We start from the raw sequence: 20,685 nt of genomic DNA, 5'->3' as shown, positions 1-20,685 counted from the left end.
GGTGCTTTTCATATAAGAACCATGACCCTACTTACCTGCCGCCGTCTCCACCGACTATTAACACTGCTCCAGATGGTCACAGGCTGTTTTTTACGTGCCTGCAGCTCCAGTGTTTTCATGGAGCGAGCTGGATATCACTCTTCAATGTAAGTCTATGAGAGCTCCATCCGGCTCCCATAGATTTGCATTGAGCGTTTGTGCCGTAACTTTTGACTTCCAGCCATTCACAAGCTGGAGTGACAAGTTGGCTTTGCCGGATCGGAGTGGCGTTGGTAAAAGGTGAAGATGCCGGAGAATTAGTACATTACCAGGGCCAGGGGCCTTAGATTAAAAGCACCACTGCACCCGTGAAAATAAACAAAACGCTGGAGTGCTGCTTCAAAGGGGTTGTCCAGAATTTGTAAAAATTGACTGCATAGGAAGGAATGTGATAAAATGTAAAAATAATTTCTGCCCACGTGTTATCTCCTGCAACTCCTTTACTGCTGGTCTACGGTGATCACCTTCTGACTACTCGCATGTGAGTGCTGCTGCCAATTACAGATCCAGGTTTTCACATGTCAATATGGCTACCATCACAGCTGAAGCAAGTGATTGGCCATGGAGGTCACATGAGGTTAGTTGGAAAATCATCACTGGAAGAATGGGATGAAACTACCAGCAAACCACCTGAGCAATGGCATTGGAGCATCTAGGGACTTGCCTGCTAAATATAGTTATTTGGCTATTTTATCATATCGCCTTTATTTGAACTTTTTTAACCATTGACAACTCCTTTAATATAATAGTCATCCCCAGATGCATTATCAAGGATGTTTAATGCTGATGCCTGTTAAATCATCTATAAAGGAACACTAAACTTACAAAGTAATTCCAGAATGAAACAGAAAATTAACTTTATAATGGTTCTAACAGAAATAGTATTGTAGGAATGTGTTTACTTAGCGGACATTTCAGGATTGACCGTGATTATTTGTTTAGTATAGGTGGCCTATTGTTAAGGTGGTGTCACACATAGCGACGATGACAACGACGTCGCTGCTAAGTCACCATTTTCTGTGACGTAGCAGCGACGTCCCGTTGCTGTCGCTGTGTATGACATCCAGCAATGACCTGGCCCCTGCTGTGAGGTCGCCGGTCGTTGCTGAATGTCCTGCTTTATTTTCTGAACGTTGCTTTCCCACTGTGAAGCACACATCGCTGTGTGTGACAGCGAGAGGGCGACGAACTGAAGCGAGCAGGGAGCCGGCGTCTGGCAGCCTGCGGTAAGCTGTAACCACGGTAAACATCGGGTAACCAAGAAGCCCTTTCCTTGGTTACCCGATATTTACCTTAGTTACTAGCGTCCGCCGCTCTCATGCTGCCAGTGCCGGCTCCCTGCTCCCTGCACACGTAGCTGGAGTACATATCGGGTAATTAACCCGATGTTTACTCTGGCTAGGAGTGCAGGGAACAGGGAGCTGGCACTGGCAGCATGAGAGCGGCGGACGCTAGTAACTAAGGTAAATATCGGGTAACCAAGAGAAGTGCTTTCCTTGGTTACCCGATATTTACCTTAGTTACGCTTCCACGCGTCGCTGCTGGCTGGGGGCTGGTCGCTGGTAAGATCTGCCTGTTTGACAGCTCACCAGCAACCATGTAACGATGCAGCAGCCTTCCTGATAAGGTCAGATCGCTGGTCGTGATCGCTGCTGCGTCGCTATGTGTGACACCACCATTAGAGAAAAAAAGATTTAGGAAATCCAGTTATCTAACTGTGTACATATAGAAAAGCTTTATGATCCTAAAAAGAGAAGAAAAGTAAAGGGCTTCTTTGTGTTTCATTTTATGAGTTAAAGAAATTATTCTTTTTTTATCTTCGTAGACAAAAAATTTGGAATAAAAGCACGAGTCAGTGGAGCGCTAAACATATCTCTGAATCTGGTCAAGCAAAATCTGCAAAGTCCAAAGCTGTTACTTCCATGTCTTCAAGTGTTCCGCGTGTACTGTATGAACTGTGAGTACCGGCAACCTCGAGTTACTATATTAGCACCTTACAAACGTGTTTAGGAGGGTAGGTCCTAAATATGAATATTCCTATTTCCTTAGAGACATATTGTATGTCAAGAACTTTGCTTTGTGTAGTTTTATCCACCACCAGATGTTTGCTACTCCTGAAATGGCTTCATGTAAACTGTGTATGAAGCATGGCTCCATACATTGGTAGTGGTCATTCTTGGGTGCTTCAGGTCAGGGCATGATGAATAGAGACTTATTTTCTATCTCAACATTACATACTTGCTGAAGTTTTGTAAGTAGCAAAGAGCTGATTGTGGAGGCCTCGGTATCTGCAGCTTACAGATCTTATCCTATAGATTAGTCATCAACATTGTTAGCCTGGAAAATTCCTTTAACTGCTTCCCGTATCAGGACGTGAATTAATGTTCAGGCTGGGAGTGTGCTCAGGAGCTGAGATCCCACCACATGCTTCAGATACCGGCTAAATTACATAACCAACATCTGTCTCTAAAGGCCACTTTACACGCTGTGATCTCGCTAGCGAGCGTACCCCCCCCGTCATTTATGCGTCACGGGCAAATCGCTGCCCGTGGCACACAATATCGTTAGGCCCCGTCACACATACTTACCTTCCCTGCGACGTCGCTGTGGCTGGCGAACCGCCTTCTTTCTAAGGGGGCGGTTCGTGCGACATCACACGGCAGGAGGCCAATAGAAGCGAAGGGGCAGAGAGCAGCCAAAGGAAAGACATGCCCACCTCGTTGCCGGAGGACGCAGGTAAGCTGTTGTTCGTCGTTCCTGGGGTGTCACACGAAGCGATGTGTGCTGCCTCAGGAACGACGAACAACCTGCGTGCAAAAGCAGCAACGATAATCGGGATTAGAACGACCCGACAACAATCAACGTTAAGGTGAGTATTTTTGATCGTTAGCGGTCGTTCATACGTTTCACACTCAACAACATCGCTAACGAGGCCGGATGTACATCACGAATTCCGTGACCCCAACGACATCTTGTTAGTGATGTCGCTGCGTGTAAAGCGGCCTTAACAGTAGGAGTTTAATTTGGATCATATCGCTAACCATTTAAACGCCATTGTCAGTGGAGTGCTCACTGGGTCACATCTACATGACTCCGATCACAGGAAACTGATGGGATACTATGACACCCAGGGGTTTTTGCTGTCATCTCATTCCTCCTGTGAAGCTCAGATCCATGGGAGTCTATACACTGTGGTATTGCAGTATAATACCGATCACAGGTGTGCACAACTCCTAAGAGAGCTTGTATGTATATGTATGTATATGTATGTATGTATATATATATATATGTGTGTGTGTGTGTGTGTGTGTGTGTGCGTGTACATATATATATAAAATTCAAATTGCCCCATTTTCTTTAGTTAAAAATAAAGAGAGGAAAATAAAACAAAAAATAATTTGTTTGTAGAAGTCCTCTCTATTAAAATATGGAGTTAGCTACGCCAATAGTGAATACTGTAAAAGAAAAATAATAAAGCCCTAGAATTGTATTTTTTGGCCACCACCGCTCTCTAAAACATGTAATAATGAGCAAAGTATCATACGTACATAAAATTTGTTATTAATAAAATAGTAAGCTCTCCATGCAAAAACAAGCCCTACCAAAATAAAAATATTTGCGTCATCCCAAATTTTTTTTTTATTTTTTTCAGTATACTGGTTTGTTTTATTTCTTCACTGAAATAGAAAAAAAATTGATGCATGTTCGGTATCACTGTAATCGGACTTACCTCGACAATGATGTTCCAGGGCAATTGTTACCATACAATGAACGCTGTGAGAACAAAACTCCCAAAACAATGGCAGAATTGCATTTATTTTTGTTCATCATTTCATCCCACTTGAATTTTTTTTTACCTGTTTTTCAGTATATTATTTGGTAAAAATGAATGATGTCATTCAAAGCAAGTCGTTCCACGAAAAAGAAGCCATCAAGTCTGTCAATAAAAAAAAATTAAATAAATGTTACGGCTCTTGGATTAAAGCCTGCTTTACACACTTCAATAGATCTTTCAATCCGTCGTCGGGGTCAAGTTGTAAGTGACGCACATCCGGCATCGTTCGTGATGTATTTGCATGTGAAACCTACATGCGATCGATATTGAACGAAAATACGGTGATCGCATACACGTCGTTTATTCCTCATACATTGGACGTTTGGTAGTACGAAACTAGTCAATTGTAACGTGTGACATCCATCATACGATTTTGATCTCTGAGGCTATGTGCGCAGTGTGCGCTCTGCACCGCAGCTTAAAAAAGGTCTGCTTCAGAGCGCAGCTGAAAAGCTGCGTTCTGAAGCGCCTCACAATGTCTGTCATTCACTAATCTCTGTCAGTTGGTCACTATCTCTGTCCCTCTCTCTCTGTCCATGTCAGTCTATCCCTCTTACCCCCTCTCTCATACTCACCGATCCCCGATCCCCGGCGCGGCTCTGCACTGCATTCACACTGCTCTGGCGGCTTTTACTGTTTTGAAAAAGCCGGCCGCCCATTAAACAATCTCGTATTCCCTGCTTACCCCGCCCACCGGCGCCTATGATTGGTTACAGTGAGACACGCCCCCCACGCTGAGTGACAGGTGTCACACTGCACCCAATCACAGCAGCCGGTGGGCGTGTCTATACTATGTAGTGAAATAAATAATTAAATAATTAAAAAAAAACGGCGTGCGGTCCCCCCCAATTTTAAAACCAGCCAGATAAAGCCATACGGCTGAAGGCTGGTATTCTCAGGATGGGGAGCTCCACGTTATGGGGAGCCCCCCAGCCTAACAATATCAGCCAACAGCCGCCCAGAATTGCCGCATACATTATATGCGACATTTCTGGGACAGTACCCGGCTCTTCCCGATTTACCCTGGTGCGTTGGCAAATCGGGGTAATAAGGAGTTATTGGCAGCCCATAGCTGCCAATAAGTCCTAGATTAATCATGTCAGGCGTCTATGAGACACCTTCCATGATTAATCTGTAAATTACAGTAAATAAACACACGCCCGAAAAAATCCTTTATTGGAAATAAAAAACACACACACATTCCCTGGTTCACCACTTTAATCAGCCCCAAAAAGCCCTCCTTGTCCGGCGTAATCCAGGATGGTCCAGCGTTGCATCCAGCGCTGCTGCATGGAGGTGACCGGAGCTGCATAATACACCGCCGCTCCGGTCACCTCCACGCAGCTAATGAAGACAGCCGTGCGATCAGCTGATCTGTCACTGAGGTTACCCGCTGTCACTGGATGCAGCGGTGGCCGCGGGTAACCTCAGTGACAGATCAGCTGATCGCGCTACTCACCTCAGTTGCTGACTGGAGCTGACCGGAGCGGCGGTGAGTAGCGCGATCAGCTGATCTGTCACTGAGGTTACCCGCGGCCACCGCTGCATCCAGTGACAGCGGGTAACCTCAGTGACAGATCAGCTGATCGCACGGCTGTCTTCATTAGCTGCGTGGAGGTGACCGGAGCCGCTGTGTCTGCTGCAGCTCCGGTCACCTCCATGCAGCAGATGGATGCGACGCTGGACCATCCTGGATTACGCCGGACAAGGAGGGCTTTTTGGGGCTGATTAAAGTGGTGAACCAGGGAATGTGTGTGTGTTTTTTATTTCCAATAAAGGATTTTTTCGGGCGTGTGTTTTTTTTAATTATTTATTTATTTCACTACACAGTATAGACACGCCCACCGGCTGCTGTGATTGGGTGCAGTGTGACACCTGTCACTCAGCGTGGGGGGCGTGTCTCACTGTAACCAATCATAGGCGCCGGTGGGCGGGGTAAGCAGGGAATACGAGATTGTTTAATGGGCGGCCGGCTTTTTCAAAACAGTAAAAGCCGTCGGAGCAGTGTGAATGCAGTGCAGCGCTGGGGATCGGGGATCGGTGAGTATGAGAGAGGGCTGCTCAATTCACTTACTCAGGAGATTAGCGGTCACCGGTGAGTCCTTCACTGGTGACCGCTAATCAGGGAGCGACATAGACAGAGCCGCAGCATGACAATGAAGTCGGGTGAGGTTCACCCGAGTTCATTCTGACAGTGCGGCTCTGTCTGTGTCTGCTGTCATCTGCCATTCAGCTCTGCTACATGGCTGTCTGTGTCTGCTGTTAGCGGCCATGTAGCAGAGCTGAATGGCAGATGACATAGTAAAAACGCATCCCTACACATTACACACGCTTGTCAAGTCAATAAATAAAAAAAAAAGGGTGCCCAATGCATACGTCACAGGACACATGATCTAAAGGATCGCACACAAAATTGATCAATTTAACATAGACTACTAACGCACGTGTGACAGCAAATGACGACCTACGTGCAATCTTATTCAATCGCATATGCGACCTGGGCGTATCGCATCGCATACGAGATCGCACACCTAATTGTAAGGTGTAAAGCTGGCTTAAGAGGAGGAAAACATGAAAGCACAAAACCAAAAAATGTCCTGGTCCTTAAAGCATTAGAGAAGGTCACATCACTATAGATGAAGGTAGATTTACTGTAGGATCTCATACAGAAGGCCATAGAGGAGCGGAAACCTTTATTGAACCCTTTGGAATTTTATGTGGAGGTAAAATAAAATTGCCCCTCCATCTTTCAATGTATTTTCTTAGTATGTAGGGGAGATGATCTCCATAAATACAATGATGGACTCCACATTTAGGGTGGCACCTTCAGCCCTGTAGTAGGATAGTAGCACTCTATGTGCAGCCATGCAGGCTCTCAGCTGTGTGCATGACCACTCGACTGACCGGTGCGCCACCACTAAAGTGGTAATAATACATTTTGCCTTATATTTAATTAGTCATTTTTTTTAATTTCAGCTGTAAATGCAGTTTATCTGGGCAAAAATGGAGCGGTGGAACTGCTGTTCAAAATCATAGGACCATTCAGCAAAAAGAACACCAGCCTTATGAAGTAAGTACCTTATATGTATACGACATGTCCCAGTTGTCGCATAAGTGGGGCCGCACTCAATCTTACTTTTTGTTTTGTAGTCATTATACTTTGGGTTACATCTTTACCTTTGTGTTTCCTTGTTGCTAGCAGTGGAAGCAGCTATCTACTGCTTTCTGGAACAGATTCCTAGAAAACCCACATCACTTACTGAGGACTCCTTAGTCAGTGATAGACAATAAGTGGCAGGTCTTTGTGAGAAGAAACACCTTTTGTGGTGCTGCAGCTGCCATGAACTAGTGCAATCTTCTCAAATGGCACCTTTATTGCTAGATGGGAATGTCAAAACTGGAAATGTCGGTACATTGATAGACTACTAGCAATTGGGTCCTTGAGAAAAGAGAAATATCTGATGGTGATAACTTCCCAATTGCTGGGACCCTCAAATATCCAGAGAATGGAGGTCCAGAAGAGCGCTGGGTGAGTGCAGCATTGGTTGATCATGCGCACTGCCGCTCCATTCATTTTTAATTAGACCACTGGAGATTGCTGCTCTCCACACTCTGCTGGACTACGACACTTCCATAAGAATGAATGGAGCATTCCCTCTCCGCTCCAGTCCTTTTCAGGACCACATGACCACTCTGTAGCATTTCCAGATCACACAGTGCCTACTGTATGGAGCAGAAGCCCCTTTCCCTTTGTAAGTTTATCAGATTTGGAGTAAAGCTCCATTGTCTAAAGGCCCCGTCACACTAAGCAACATCGCTAGCAACATCGCTGCTAACGAACAACTTTTGTGACGTTGCTCGCGATGTTGCTGTGTGTGACATCCAGCAACAACCTGGCCCCTGCTGTGAGGTCGTTGGTTGTTGCTGAATGTCCTGGGCCATTTTTTAGTTGTTGCTGTCCCGCTGTGAAGCACAGATCGCTGTGTGTGACAGCGAGACAGCAACAACTAATGTGCAGGCAGCAGGAGCCGGCTTCTGCGGAGGCTGGTAACCACGGTAAACATCGGGTAACCAAGAAGCCCTGTCCTTGGTTACCCGATATTTACCTTTGATACCAGCCTCCGTCGCTCTCACTGTCAGTGCCGGCTCCTGCTCTGTGCACATGTAGCTGCAGGACACATCGGGTTAATTAACCCGATGTGTGCTGTAGCTAGGAGAGCAAGGAGCCAGCGCTAAGCATTGTGCGCTGCTCCCTGCTCTGTGCACATGTAGCTGCAGCACACATCGGGTAATTAACCCGATGTGTGCTGTAACTAGGAGAGCAAGGAGCCAGCGCTTAGTGTGCGCTGCTCCATGCTCTGTGCACATTTAGCTGCAGTACACATCGGGTAATTAACCCGATGTGTGCTGTAGCTAGGAGAGCAGGGAGCCAGCGCTAAGCATTGTGCGCTGCTCCCTGCTCTGTGCACATTTAGCTGCAGTACACATCGGGTAATTAACCCGATGTGTGCTGTACTAGGAGAGCAGGGAGCCAGCGCTCAGTGTGCGCTGCTCCCTGCTCTCTGCACGTGTAGCTGCGTGAGCTGGTAACCAAGGTAAATATCGGGTTGGTTACCCGATATTTACCTTAGTTACCAAGCGCAGCATCTTCCACGCGGCGCTGGGGGCTGGTCACTGGTTGCTGGTGAGCTCACCAGCAACTCGTGTAGCGATGCTCCAGCGATCCCTGCCAGGTCAGGTTGCTGGTGGGATCGCTGGAGCGTTGCAGTGTGACATCTCACCAGCAACCTCCTAGCAACTTACCAGCGATCCCTATCGTTGTTGGGATCGCTGGTAAGTTGCTTAGTGTGACTGGACCTTAAGTGTCACCAGCGTGAGGAAATCCAAAGACGGCAAATAGGATCCAGCTTCAGGTAGATTAAAAACTTCAATCTTTTTTGCAAATCATTAAAATTAATAACTAAAAAAATCCATAGTGATAAAATAGCACAGATATCAAGAAATATAGTCCATACGCATGATGAAAACCATGATCAAAAACTGTAAACGGCAATAAGCTACGCATTTCAGGACATAGGATGCAGGAGCTTCTGAAACGCGTAGCTTATTGCCGCTTGTGTTTTTTTTACCACGATTTCCATTATATGAAAGATTACATTTCTTCATCCGTGTTTTTTGGATATAAATTTTAATACTTTCCAATAAAACCTACAATTTTTAGTTTTCCTGAAGCTAAATCGTGTTTACTGTTTTTGGATTATGGTGGGTTCACCCACATTGAAGCTTTAGGGTATGGGATCCTGTTTGCTGTTTTTTTGATTATGGTGGATTCATCCACATTGAATACCTGGCCTTGGTATTTCCCTTGTCATATCTTTAAACTCTTCAAGAGCTGGATATTGACTAAAAGGGCCAATTAATATGGTGGTTATGGTGGTCTCCTAAAAAGAGGCACTCCTTGGCTAGGTCCTCCCCGGAGGGATATCTGGCTATTTTCCATGTTGAGACTCTAACAAAGGCTCCACGGACCTTTTTTTAATTTGCATACTTCCCAGGGGGCAATACACCTAGGATTTCACGGTGTTGAGCGCCTTCGCTGACTACCGGCAGTGTTTTCTCAGGCTGGTCTCCCCGAGATCACTGATTGTTTAGTCTTCTTGGTCTACTAGGTATTGCTCCCACCTGGCCAGAATCCTACTCCACACTGATGAGGGGCAATACCCCAAAACAGCTGTCTGTGGATGGATACCTGGCCTTGGTATTTCCCTTGTCATATCTTTAAACTCTTCAAGAGCTGGATATTGACTAAAAGGGCCAATTAATATGGTGGTTATGGTGGTCTCCTAAAAAGAGGCACTCCTTGGCTAGGTCCTCCCCGGAGGGATATCTGGCTATTTTCCATGTTGAGACTCTAACAAAGGCTCCACGGACCTTTTTTTAATTTGCATACTTCCCAGGGGGCAATACACCTAGGATTTCACGGTGTTGAGCGCCTTCGCTGACTACCGGCAGTGTTTTCTCAGGCTGGTCTCCCCGAGATCACTGATTGTTTAGTCTTCTTGGTCTACTAGGTATTGCTCCCACCTGGCCAGAATCCTACTCCACACTGATGAGGGGCAATACCCCAAAACAGCTGTCTGTGGATGGATACCTGGCCTTGGTATTTCCCTTGTCATATCTTTAAACTTATCAAGAGCTGGATATTGACTAAAAGGGCCACTTAATATGGTGGTTTTGGTCGTCTCCTAAAAAGAGCCACTCCTTGGCTAGGTCCTTCCCAGAGAGATATCTGGCTATATTCTGTGTCGAGATTCCTAACAGAGGTACGAGCAAAAGAGGGAGGATGCACAGCTGCAATAGTAGTGACAATAGATATAAGGGTGCACAATTGTCAAGCAATGGGAACAGACAAGAGAGAAAAAGCACTTGACAAAATATGGCACTCACTCAATGAATAAAAATTACAAAGTTTTATTAGTGCATAATTAAAACCATACAGGAATACATAAAAATTGATACCACCATATAAACCAAGGGTCCCTTATGCACCCAAGTTCCTTAAATATATAATAGTATAAATTTTGCCAAAATGAAATGGCAGAGAAAGTTTCTAATAGAGCACAAGAAAATATAGGGGAATATCTCAATACTATCAGAAAATGCAAGATTGGACAAAGTCTACAAACCAACCATATAACATATAGAGGTGAAGCACACCAAGCATATAATATAGCTGATATAAATTCCCACTATAACCAGATAAGGTATAGAAAAAGCCTAGCTTTTGTCAAAATTAGCATACATTGAGCAGCAAGATAAGGTGCAAAGGAGACCTGACCCAACGCGTATCGCCTATCATGGCTTCATCAGGAGTAACAGAGGCTCCACGGCCCTTTTTTTGATTTGCATACTTCCCAGGGGGCAATGCACCTAGGATTTCACTGTGTTGAGCGCCTTCGCTGGCTGCCGGCAGTGTTTTCTCAGGCTGGTCTCTCTGAGATCAGTGATTTTGTTTTGATTTCCATTATATGAAAGATTACATTTCTTCGTCTGTGTTTTTTGGATATGAATTTTAATACTTTCCAAAAAACTTACAATTTTTAGTTTTCCTGGAGCTAAATTGTGTTTACTGTTTTTGGATTATGGTGGGTTCACCCACATTGAAGCTTTAGGGTATGGGATCCTGTTTGCTGTTTATGGATTATGTAGGTTCACCCACATTGAAGCTTTAGGGTATGGGATCCTGTTTGCTGTTTTTGGATTAAGGTGGGTTTACCCACATTGAAGTGTTAGGCCCTGATCCCACGGGAGAAAATACATGTGGATTTTTCTGCAGGTATTTTTGCAGGGTCACCCAGCAGCTCCCCGGAATCCGCAGCTATCCATTTATTCTGATTTCATACGGAATTGGTGTGGAAAACCTACGCAGGTTTTCCGCAGCAAAATCCACAGGTATTTTCTCCCGTGGGCACAGGGCCTTAGGGTAGGGGATCCGGTTTGCCGTTTATGGATTGGGTTCACCCATATTGAATCTTTAGGGATGGGATCCTATTTTCTTTATTTGGATTATGGTGGGGTCACCCACATTGAAGCTTTAGGGTATGGGATCCTGTTTGCGGTTTATGGATTATGTAGGTTCACCCACATTGAAGCTTTTTAGGGTATGGGATCCTGTTTGCTGTGTTTGGATTAAGGTGGGTCACCCACATTGAAGCTTTAGTGTATGTGCACACGTTGAGTATTTGCAGCAGAAATTTCTACTCCAAAGGCATTTGTCTTAGCTGGAAAATGCTGCATAACCTACGTGCATATTTTGACTCGTTTCTTTTGTAGTTTTTCCCCATTCATTTGAATTGGTGAAAAATAATACAAAAATGATTGTGTGCACATGGTAATGTGTTTCAGACATTCCTGCACCAAAAACGTCTTTTGGCAGCAAAATCTTTCAATAATAAAATCCGTTTGGTTTTGCATGCATTTTTTTGTGTCCCCCCCCAATCATGATAGTGAGTGAGAAATGGAAAGAATTGACCTGCTACAGACTGAATCAGTTCTGCAAGGAGAAAATACCCAGCGTGAGCATGAGATTTCCGAAATCTTATCCATCTTGCTGGTTCTGTAAACTGCAGCCGTTTTGGTGCAGAAATACTCAGCGTGCTCACATACCAGGAGAGTGTATGGGTTATCCACAGTTTTCCCAATGTGAAGTGGACTTATTACTATGACTTGTTATAGGACCTAGGTAAAAGATAAACACCAAGTACATTCCATTCACAGAAGTCTTCTACCTGGTCATTGTCCGGTTTCTCTGCTTACTGGTATCTGATATAGTACTACCGTGTTTCCCCAATAGTAAGACACCCCCGATAGTAAGATGTTGTGGGGGTTTTGGGGGGTCGGCTAATGTAAGACGTACCCCGAAAGTAAGACATAGTAAAAATTTTTTTCTTCTTCTTCTTTACAGTACCGGCCGAGCGCCCAGCTGAGCGCCCTGACATGCCGGCGGCCGAGCGGCCAGCTGAGCGCCCTGACATGCCGGCGGCCGAGCGGCCGGCTGAGCGCCCTGACTTGCCGGCGGCCGAGCGCTCAGCTGAGCGCCCTGACATGCCGGCGGCCGAGCGCCCAGTTCTTCTTTACAGTACCGGCCGAGCGCCCAGCTGAGCGCCCTGACACGCCGGCGGCCCAGTGCTCAGCTGAGCGCCCTGACATGCCGGCGGCCGAACGCTCAGCTGAGGGCCCTGACATGCCGGCGGCCGAGCGCCCAGTTCTTCTTTACAGTACCGGCCGAGCGCCCAGCTGAGTTCCCTGACACGCCGGCGGCCGAGTGCTCAGCTGAGCGCCCTGACATGCCGGCGGCCGAACGCTCAGCTGAGGGCCCTGACATGCCGGCGGCCGAGCGCCCAGTTCTTCTTTACAGTACCGGCCGAGCGCCCAGCTGAGTGCCCTGACACGCCGGCGGCCGAGCGCTTAGCTGAGCGCCCTGACTTGCCGGCGGCCGAGCGCTCAGCTGAGCGCCCTGACATGCCGGCGGCCGAGCGCCCAGTTCTTCTTTACAGTACCGGCCGAGCGCCCAGCTGAGCGCCCTGACACGCCGGCGGCCCAGTGCTCAGCTGAGCGCCCTGACATGCCGGCAGCCGAACGCTCAGCTGAGGGCCCTGACATGCCGGCGGCCGAGCGCCCAGTTCTTCTTTACAGTACCGGCCGAGCGCCCAGCTGAGTTCCCTGACACGCCGGCGGCCCAGTGCTCAGCTGAGCGCCCTGACATGCCGGCGGCCGAACGCTCAGCTGAGAGCCCTGACATGCCGGCGGCCGAGCGCCCAGTTCTTCTTTACAGTATTGGCCGAGCGCCCAGCTGAGCGCCCTGACACGCCGGCGGCCGAGTGCTCAGCTGAGCGCCCTGACATGCCGGCGGCCTACGCTCAGCTGAGGGCCCTGACATGCCGGCGGCCGAGCGCCCAGTTCTTCTTTACAGTACCGGCCGAGCGCCCAGCTGAGTGCCCTGACACGCCGGCGGCCGAGCGCTTAGCTGAGCGCCCTGACATGCTGGCGGCCGAGCGCTCAGCTGAGAGCCGTCACATGCCGGCGGTCGGGCGCCCAGCTGAGCGCCCTGACATGCCGGCGGCCGAGTGCCTAGTTCTTCTTTACAGTACCGGCCGAGCGCCCAGCTGAGCGCCCTGACACGCCGGTGTCCGAGCGCCCAGCTGAGCGCCCTGACACGCCGGCGTCCGAGCGCTCAGCTGAGCGCCCTGACATGCCGGCGGCCGAACGCTCAGCTGAGGGCCCTGACATGCCGGCGGCCGATCGCCCACTTCTTCTTTACAGTACCGGCCGAGCGCCCAGCTGAGTGCCCTGACACGCCGGCGGCCGAGCGCTTAGCTGAGCGCCCTGACATGCTGGCGGCCGAGCGCTCAGCTGAGAGCCGTCACATGCCGGCGGTCGGGCGCCCAGCTGAGCGCCCTGACATGCCGGCGGCCGAGTGCCTAGTTCTTCTTTACAGTACCGGCCGAGCGCCCAGCTGAGCGCCCTGACACGCCGGTGTCCGAGCGCCCAGCTGAGCGCCCTGACACGCCGGCGTCCGAGCGCTCAGCTGAGCGCCCTGACATGCCGGCGGCCGAGCGCTCAGCTGAGAGCCGTCACATGCCGGCGGTCGAGCGCTCAGCTGAGAGCTGTCACATGCCGGCGGTCGGGCGCTCAGCCGAACGCTCGGCCACCGAGAAATGTTGCAGTAATGTTGTCCGTGGTCCATCAGGACCACGGACAACATACAAAAACACGCAGCCTCAGTGCCCTCATGTGCAGCAATCGCGGCAAGTCCCCATACGGTACATTGCATGGAGACTTGCTGCGATTGCTGTGGGATTTTTTTCCAATATAAGACATACCCCGAAAGTAACACATAGCGGGACTTTTGGGGGTAAAAAGAATGTAAGACACTGTCTTACTTTCGGGGAAACACGGTAGTAATCCGGTGTACTTCACACTATGTCCGTATGTCTCAGTACACATTAAATCACCATACACTTGTTCTCTCTCAGGACTGATTTCATACTTCTCCATCTGCGGTGAGAAACTCTTTGTACCCTAGTCTCAAGCAGACTTCTCCATTCCTTATCATGTACAGTACATGTGAAACTGCCTCGTCATTGTTTTCCTTCCGTTTTTTTAGTAAAGCGTCCTGACTTTAGTTTTGCAAACAAAATTCTAGATCTGTCACATTAGCTCTCATTTATTATTTTGTAAATGGTGTAGATTTTCGCATTCTGTAAACTGTACCGGTCTGCTGGAATCCATTGTACCTATAGGGATGGAGTGCTCTATACTCTGAGTCTGTGCTCCACCTAGTGGTAAGAAAGTGTTCTGCACCACATTACAAGAAATGGACCATGATTCTGCTAAATAAAAGGAAAATCACATGATAACTAGTAAATACCCAGTCACGTCATTGCTATATGGTATTGGTTATACTATGTATATTCATATATTATATACATGTAATATATTGAAAGGAAAAAAACTTACTGGGAGTCAAAATATTTCCTGTATTATTTCTGTATAACTAAAACTACTGTCTAAATTGTTTCCCATATTTACCAGGCTCTGTTATTATATGCTAAGTTACTAATGCTGTTGAATGAGTCATTTGATAATTTTCATACATGGTATACTTTTAAAGGGTTTGTCTTATCATAATACATAGGTAACATTGTAAAGTACTTGTAAAACCAATGAATATTGCAAATATCCTGTTATTAAAAATCCTCTGCATTATTAAGAACGGAGGGATTGTTAATTCTATAGTTCTCTTTGCTTAGGTGACAGGCCATTAATGCTGTCTTATAAATGGTGACTGGCCAGGAGTGCAGCACTTACAAGTAGTGATGGGCGGACTCTCAGATACCCGGGATCGGCAGGTATAACTGGATTTTAAACCTTCCCCCGGTTCCAGCCCGGAATTGATCCCGGATATCTGGCCAGGTGCCAACCCCCATATATGTCTATGGGGACCTCAAACAGGCACTTTAAATGGTGGTTGAAAGGGGTAGAGGGATAAGAGCAGGCGCGTTATATTTACCGAGTCTCCTGCTCAGCTGTAATACTGCTTTTGGGCTGATCATACTATTTCCGGGGGCCACTCATTTTCCTTCATACATATGCACTGCTTTCCCCACCCACCAGCAGCCCCAGTGTCTCAGGTTGCAGTCAGACAGTGCCACCACCCTATGTGACAGCGTGTTTGGTTGCAATCACACACGCTGTGTGTGTCTCTATGTTGGTGTAAAAATAAATTAAATAAAAAAAATTGGTGTAGGGTCCCCCCATTTTATGATACCCAGCACAGATAAAGCATATGGCTACAGGCTGCAGCCCCCAGCCGTGTGTTGGCTGTGTAGCAATGTATTAGGGACTGCATGCATTTTTATTTTTTGTTTTAAATTATTTTAAATACATTTTTAATTTATTTATTAATTTTTTCACCAATATAGGGACAGACCGCATCTGTGATTGAAAGCAGTCAGACATGCTGTCACACAGGTTGGGGTATCTGTCTGATTGCAACCAATCAGAGATGCCGGGACTGCCAGTCAGTGGACAGGGGAAGCAGTGCATAAGTTTGAAGGATAATGAGCGGCCCCAGAAGTAGCATGAGCGCCCTGGAAGCAGAGTACAGCAGTGTGGAGACTGGTAAATATAATGTGCCTGCTTTTCCCATTTATTCTTTATTTTGCCTATTTTTTGTTTTAATTACTCGAGTTCTGGATCCAGATGGTTCTGCGGAGTTTCCCAAGAACTCCGAGCCCAAGGTCGGTGCTCGGGTACTTCTGAGGCTGCTCAGAGCTGAACTTTTACAGTCCGGGTCGTCCGGGTCCACCCATCACTACTTACAAGCTTTTTCCAATTTAGCTCATACGATGAGCGAGCACTTTCATGCTCAGGTGTTCGGTACTGTAAACGAGCAGCTGGACGAGCGGAACTCTTGTACCGAGTACAATGGAAGTCAATGGGAAACTCAAGCATTTTCTTGAAGATCCTTCCGAAAAATCTTCTAGTTTCAAATTGAGTGCCATTATGCTCGATACACGAGTTGCACCTGTCCGTGCGTCCAACTACTTGTTACGAGTACCAAGAATCTGAGTATGTTGGTGCTCGCTCATAACTACTCAGAAGTACTGCTCTGTCCATCTTTAGTGCCCTTGTGCTTCTTTGACACTTGATAGACAAAGCTCTACAACAAGACAGACAGCACAAGAACTGGTTGTAGTCCAACGATTAGTCATGCACCAATTTAACATCCCAACCTACACACACCCTGGCAAGAAAGAAGCGAAGAGGCAGAGGAGCCATCTGCTTCTGAAGACCACATGAGAATAGCTCTTTTTTTAGTAAATGTAATTTTACAAACCATAAAATATTAATGAACTTCCCACAAGAGGATGGTGTCTTGGAGAGTTACTTTCCACATGTGTGCACTCAGTGGTTTACTATGTGCAGTAATATTGGAAGGTAGACTTTATGATAAAATTCATAGATATTACTAATTTTAACTTTAATGTGGTCAATAAATCAAATATTCTTCTTTTCATTTTGCAGAGTCTCTTTAGATACACTTACAGCTTTGCTAAAATCAAGTAAGTGCGTCCATTATATAAACTATCTTTATGTATGGCCATATTTGCATATAAAGTTATAATGCTGCAGATTTATGAAACCATCTAAGTGAAAAACTGTCCATTTCTCAAAGCAACCAATCACATCTTTCAGATTTGAACAGCAGAATTGTGTGTATATATATATATATATATATATATATATATATATATATATATATATATATATATATATATATATATATATATAGATAGAGATTCTAATATATCTATATATATAGATATATTATAATCTCTATCTATATATCTCTCTCTATCTATATATATGTCGCAGGCGGAGGAGGGGACGCGGCGCTCTCCCACTGCTCGAGTCTGGCCACTGCTGCTGCGGCTGCTGCTCGGTGGTGGCTCGAGCGGTGGGCCGGATCCCGGGGACTCGAGCGGCGTTCCTCGCCCGTGAGTGAAAAGGGGAGTTTGATTGTGGGGATTAGATATTGTCCGTGACGCCACCCACGGTTGTGGTGAGATTGGTGACACCACCGCTGCTCTGGACGGGGATCCCGGGAGCGATGACAGGGAGCAGCTTGGATGTTAGTCCTCCCCTCCGTGGGTAGGGGGATTGGTTGTCCCGGGGCCCGGTGAGGGAGTAGGGATTGATGGCAGACGGGTTACGGGGCCTGGCCAGGTGCAGGGTCGCGGGGGAAGCGCTGTGCCGCACGGCACGGTGGTACTCACTCAGCCAATGATGTACACAGAGTCTCCGGTAAAACAAACGGCTGGATGGACGGGTCCCACAGACGGCTGCGGTGTTTCTCTTCCCGGCAGGTTGATGGTGACTGCCTTTCCCTGCACCTGTGTAGTGTGTACGGTTCCAATGGGTTCCCACCGGTAACCCGCTCCCCAGCTTGAATATGTGCTGAGGGAGCCCCTTTTGCCCGCAGGCTCTGGCCCTGGGAACTTTAGCCTTGGCGGTGACTGTGTTTCCCTCTCTCGGTTGGACTGTTGCCTTCTGTCGGGACTTGGCTGCTGGGAAACCCAGGAGGTTCCCTTCGCTAACGGATTTGACATATTCACGGCGACTCCTAGCCTTGTCGGGGTCCGAAAGCCCCTGCCGGATGGTGCTGGCTTCTCTTTGCGTACCGGTCCGGTACCGCCGGGCCACCACCCGTCCACGGTCCTTACGGCTAGCTCCAATAGGCCAACCTTGCTGTTCCGTCCGGGCCACACACCCGGACCAACTTCAGGCCTCTCAACTGCTACTTCCCTCCTTCCACTTTCACTTCCAAACTCTATCTGCCTGCTTTTCCCGCCTCCGGGACTGTGAATTCCCTGGTGGGCGGGACCAACCGCCTGACCCACCCCCTGGTGTGGACATCAGCCCCTGGAGGAAGGCAACAAGGGTTTTTTGTCTGACTTTGGTGTGCCTGACCGGGAGTGTGGGGTGTGTTGGTGTAGTGCTTGTGACGTCCTGGCTTGCCCAGGGCTATATATATATATATATATATATATATATATATATATATATATATTTTTATTTATATATATATATATATATATATATATATATATATATATATATATATATATATATATATATATATATATATTTTTATTTATATATATATATATATATATATATATTTTTATTTATATATATATATATATATATTTATATATATATATTTATATAGATATATATATTTATATAGATATATATATATATTTATATAGATATATATATATATATTTATATATATATATATATATATTTATATATATATATATTTATATAGATATATATTTATATAGATTTATATATATATATATATATTTATATAGATTTATATATATATATATATTTATATATATTTATATATATATATATATTTATATAGATATATATATATTTATATATTTATATATATTTATATATATATATATATATTTATATATATTTATATATATATATATATATATATATATATTATTAGAGATGGGAGGGGAGGGTTATATTTTTATTCTATGGAGGGGGGGGTTATATTTTTCTGGGATTTTTATTTTTACTTCTTTACTTTGTCCCTAGTGACATAATGCCTTTTAGACCATTCTCCTGACATGGTCTAATAGGTCACCATAGCTGGCAGACCCGCAGGTCTTCATTTGACCTCAGGCTGTCGTGGCAACTATCAGGCCCACGTCATCACATCATGATATATAAAAATATACATATAAATACGTATATTTATGTGAAAACAAAATAAGCAAAGATAAGTACACGTTTAGCATCGCTGCATCTGGAACAACCCGATCTATAAACCTGTCAGACTAGTTAACGCCTTCAGTGAACACTGTAAAAAAACAAAAATAAACAAACTTGGCAAAATCTGTCTTTCATCATACAGCCAACAAATAAGGGGAGAAAGTGGAGTAAAACATGAACAAAAGTCACATGGAAATAAAAATTTTATAGCTGAAAACGTCATCTTGTCCCTTAAATTATAAGCTGCCATACAGCTCTATCCGCGAAAAAAATAAATAAGTTATAGCTGTGAATACAGCAATGCAAAAATATTTTTTTTCCTTTTTAAAATAGTTTTTGTGTAAAAGTGGCAAAATATAAAACAAATATAAATGTGGTATTGCTGTATTTGTATGGAGCCAAAAAATAAAGTTGTCTTCTCACTTTTATGTCTTGCCTCATAAAAAGCTGTTTAGATAGCGATCAAAAAATATTATGTTGCCCAAAATGGTACCAATAAAAAGACCAACTCATCACGGAAAAAAACAAGCCCTCACATCAGCAGGAAAATGAAAAATACTATAGCCTTCAAAAATCAGTGATCCAAAAGAAGGGAATTTTGTTACTTACCGTAAATTCCTTTTCTTCTAGCTCTTATTGGGAGACCCAGACGATTGGGGTATAGCTGCTGCCCTCTGGAGGCCACACAAAGCACTACACTAAAAAGTGCAAGGCCCCTCCCCCTCTGGCTATACCCCCCCGTGGTATCACGGGTTCTCCAGTTTTAGTGCCAAAGCAAGAAGGAGGAAGCCAATAACTGGTTTAAACAAATTAACTCCGAATAACGTCGGAGAACTGAAAAACCGTTCAACATGAACAACATGTGTACCCGCAAACAACCAAGAAATCCCGAAGGACAACAGGGCGGGTGCTGGGTCTCCCAATAAGAGCTAGAAGAAAAGGAATTTACGGTAAGTAACAAAATTCCCTTCTTCTTCAGCGCTCTATTGGGAGACCCAGACGATTGGGACGTCCAAAAGCTGTCCCTGGGTGGGTAAAGAGATACCTCATGTTAGAGCTGCAAAACAGCCCTCCCCTACGGGGATGTCACTGCCGCCCGCAGGACTCTTCTACCTAAGCTGGCATCCGCCGAAGCATAGGTATGCACCTGAAAATGTTTGGTGAAAGTGTGCAGACTCGACCAGGTAGTTGCCTGGCACACCTGTTGAGCCGAAGCCTGGTGTCGTAGCGCCCAGGACGCACTCACGGCTCTGGTTGAATGGGCTTTCAGCCCTGAAAAAAACCGGAAGCCCTGCAAAACGGTAGGCTTCCAGAATTGGTTCTTTGATCCATCGAGCCAGGGTGGCTTTAGAAGCCTGCAACCTCTTGCGCGTACCAGCGACAAGGGCATCGGAACGGCGTACGGGCGCCGTGCGTGAAATGTAGATTCTGAGTGCTCTCACCAG

The 20,685-nt window shown here is 46.0% G+C and overlaps 1 protein-coding gene across 2 annotated transcripts in view; it reads left to right on the top strand.

The window, feature by feature from the left end:
- AGTPBP1 (ATP/GTP binding carboxypeptidase 1) overlaps positions 1-20,685 on the top strand; it is a 245,618-nt gene that overhangs the window by 94,785 nt on the left and 130,148 nt on the right. For both annotated transcript variants that reach the window (XM_075318445.1, XM_075318453.1), the window contains 3 exons: positions 1,865-1,996; positions 6,851-6,944; positions 16,964-17,001. In XM_075318445.1, the coding sequence (XP_075174560.1) occupies positions 1,865-1,996; positions 6,851-6,944; positions 16,964-17,001 (264 nt within the window). The remainder of the gene's footprint in view (positions 1-1,864; positions 1,997-6,850; positions 6,945-16,963; positions 17,002-20,685) is intronic.

The sequence above is a fragment of the Anomaloglossus baeobatrachus genome, chromosome 1 (assembly GCF_048569485.1).
Source record: "Anomaloglossus baeobatrachus isolate aAnoBae1 chromosome 1, aAnoBae1.hap1, whole genome shotgun sequence".
NCBI classification, from domain to species: domain Eukaryota; kingdom Metazoa; phylum Chordata; class Amphibia; order Anura; family Aromobatidae; genus Anomaloglossus; species Anomaloglossus baeobatrachus.
Note: the sequence above shows the minus strand (reverse complement) of the source record. Positions and strands in the feature narration are given on the sequence as shown.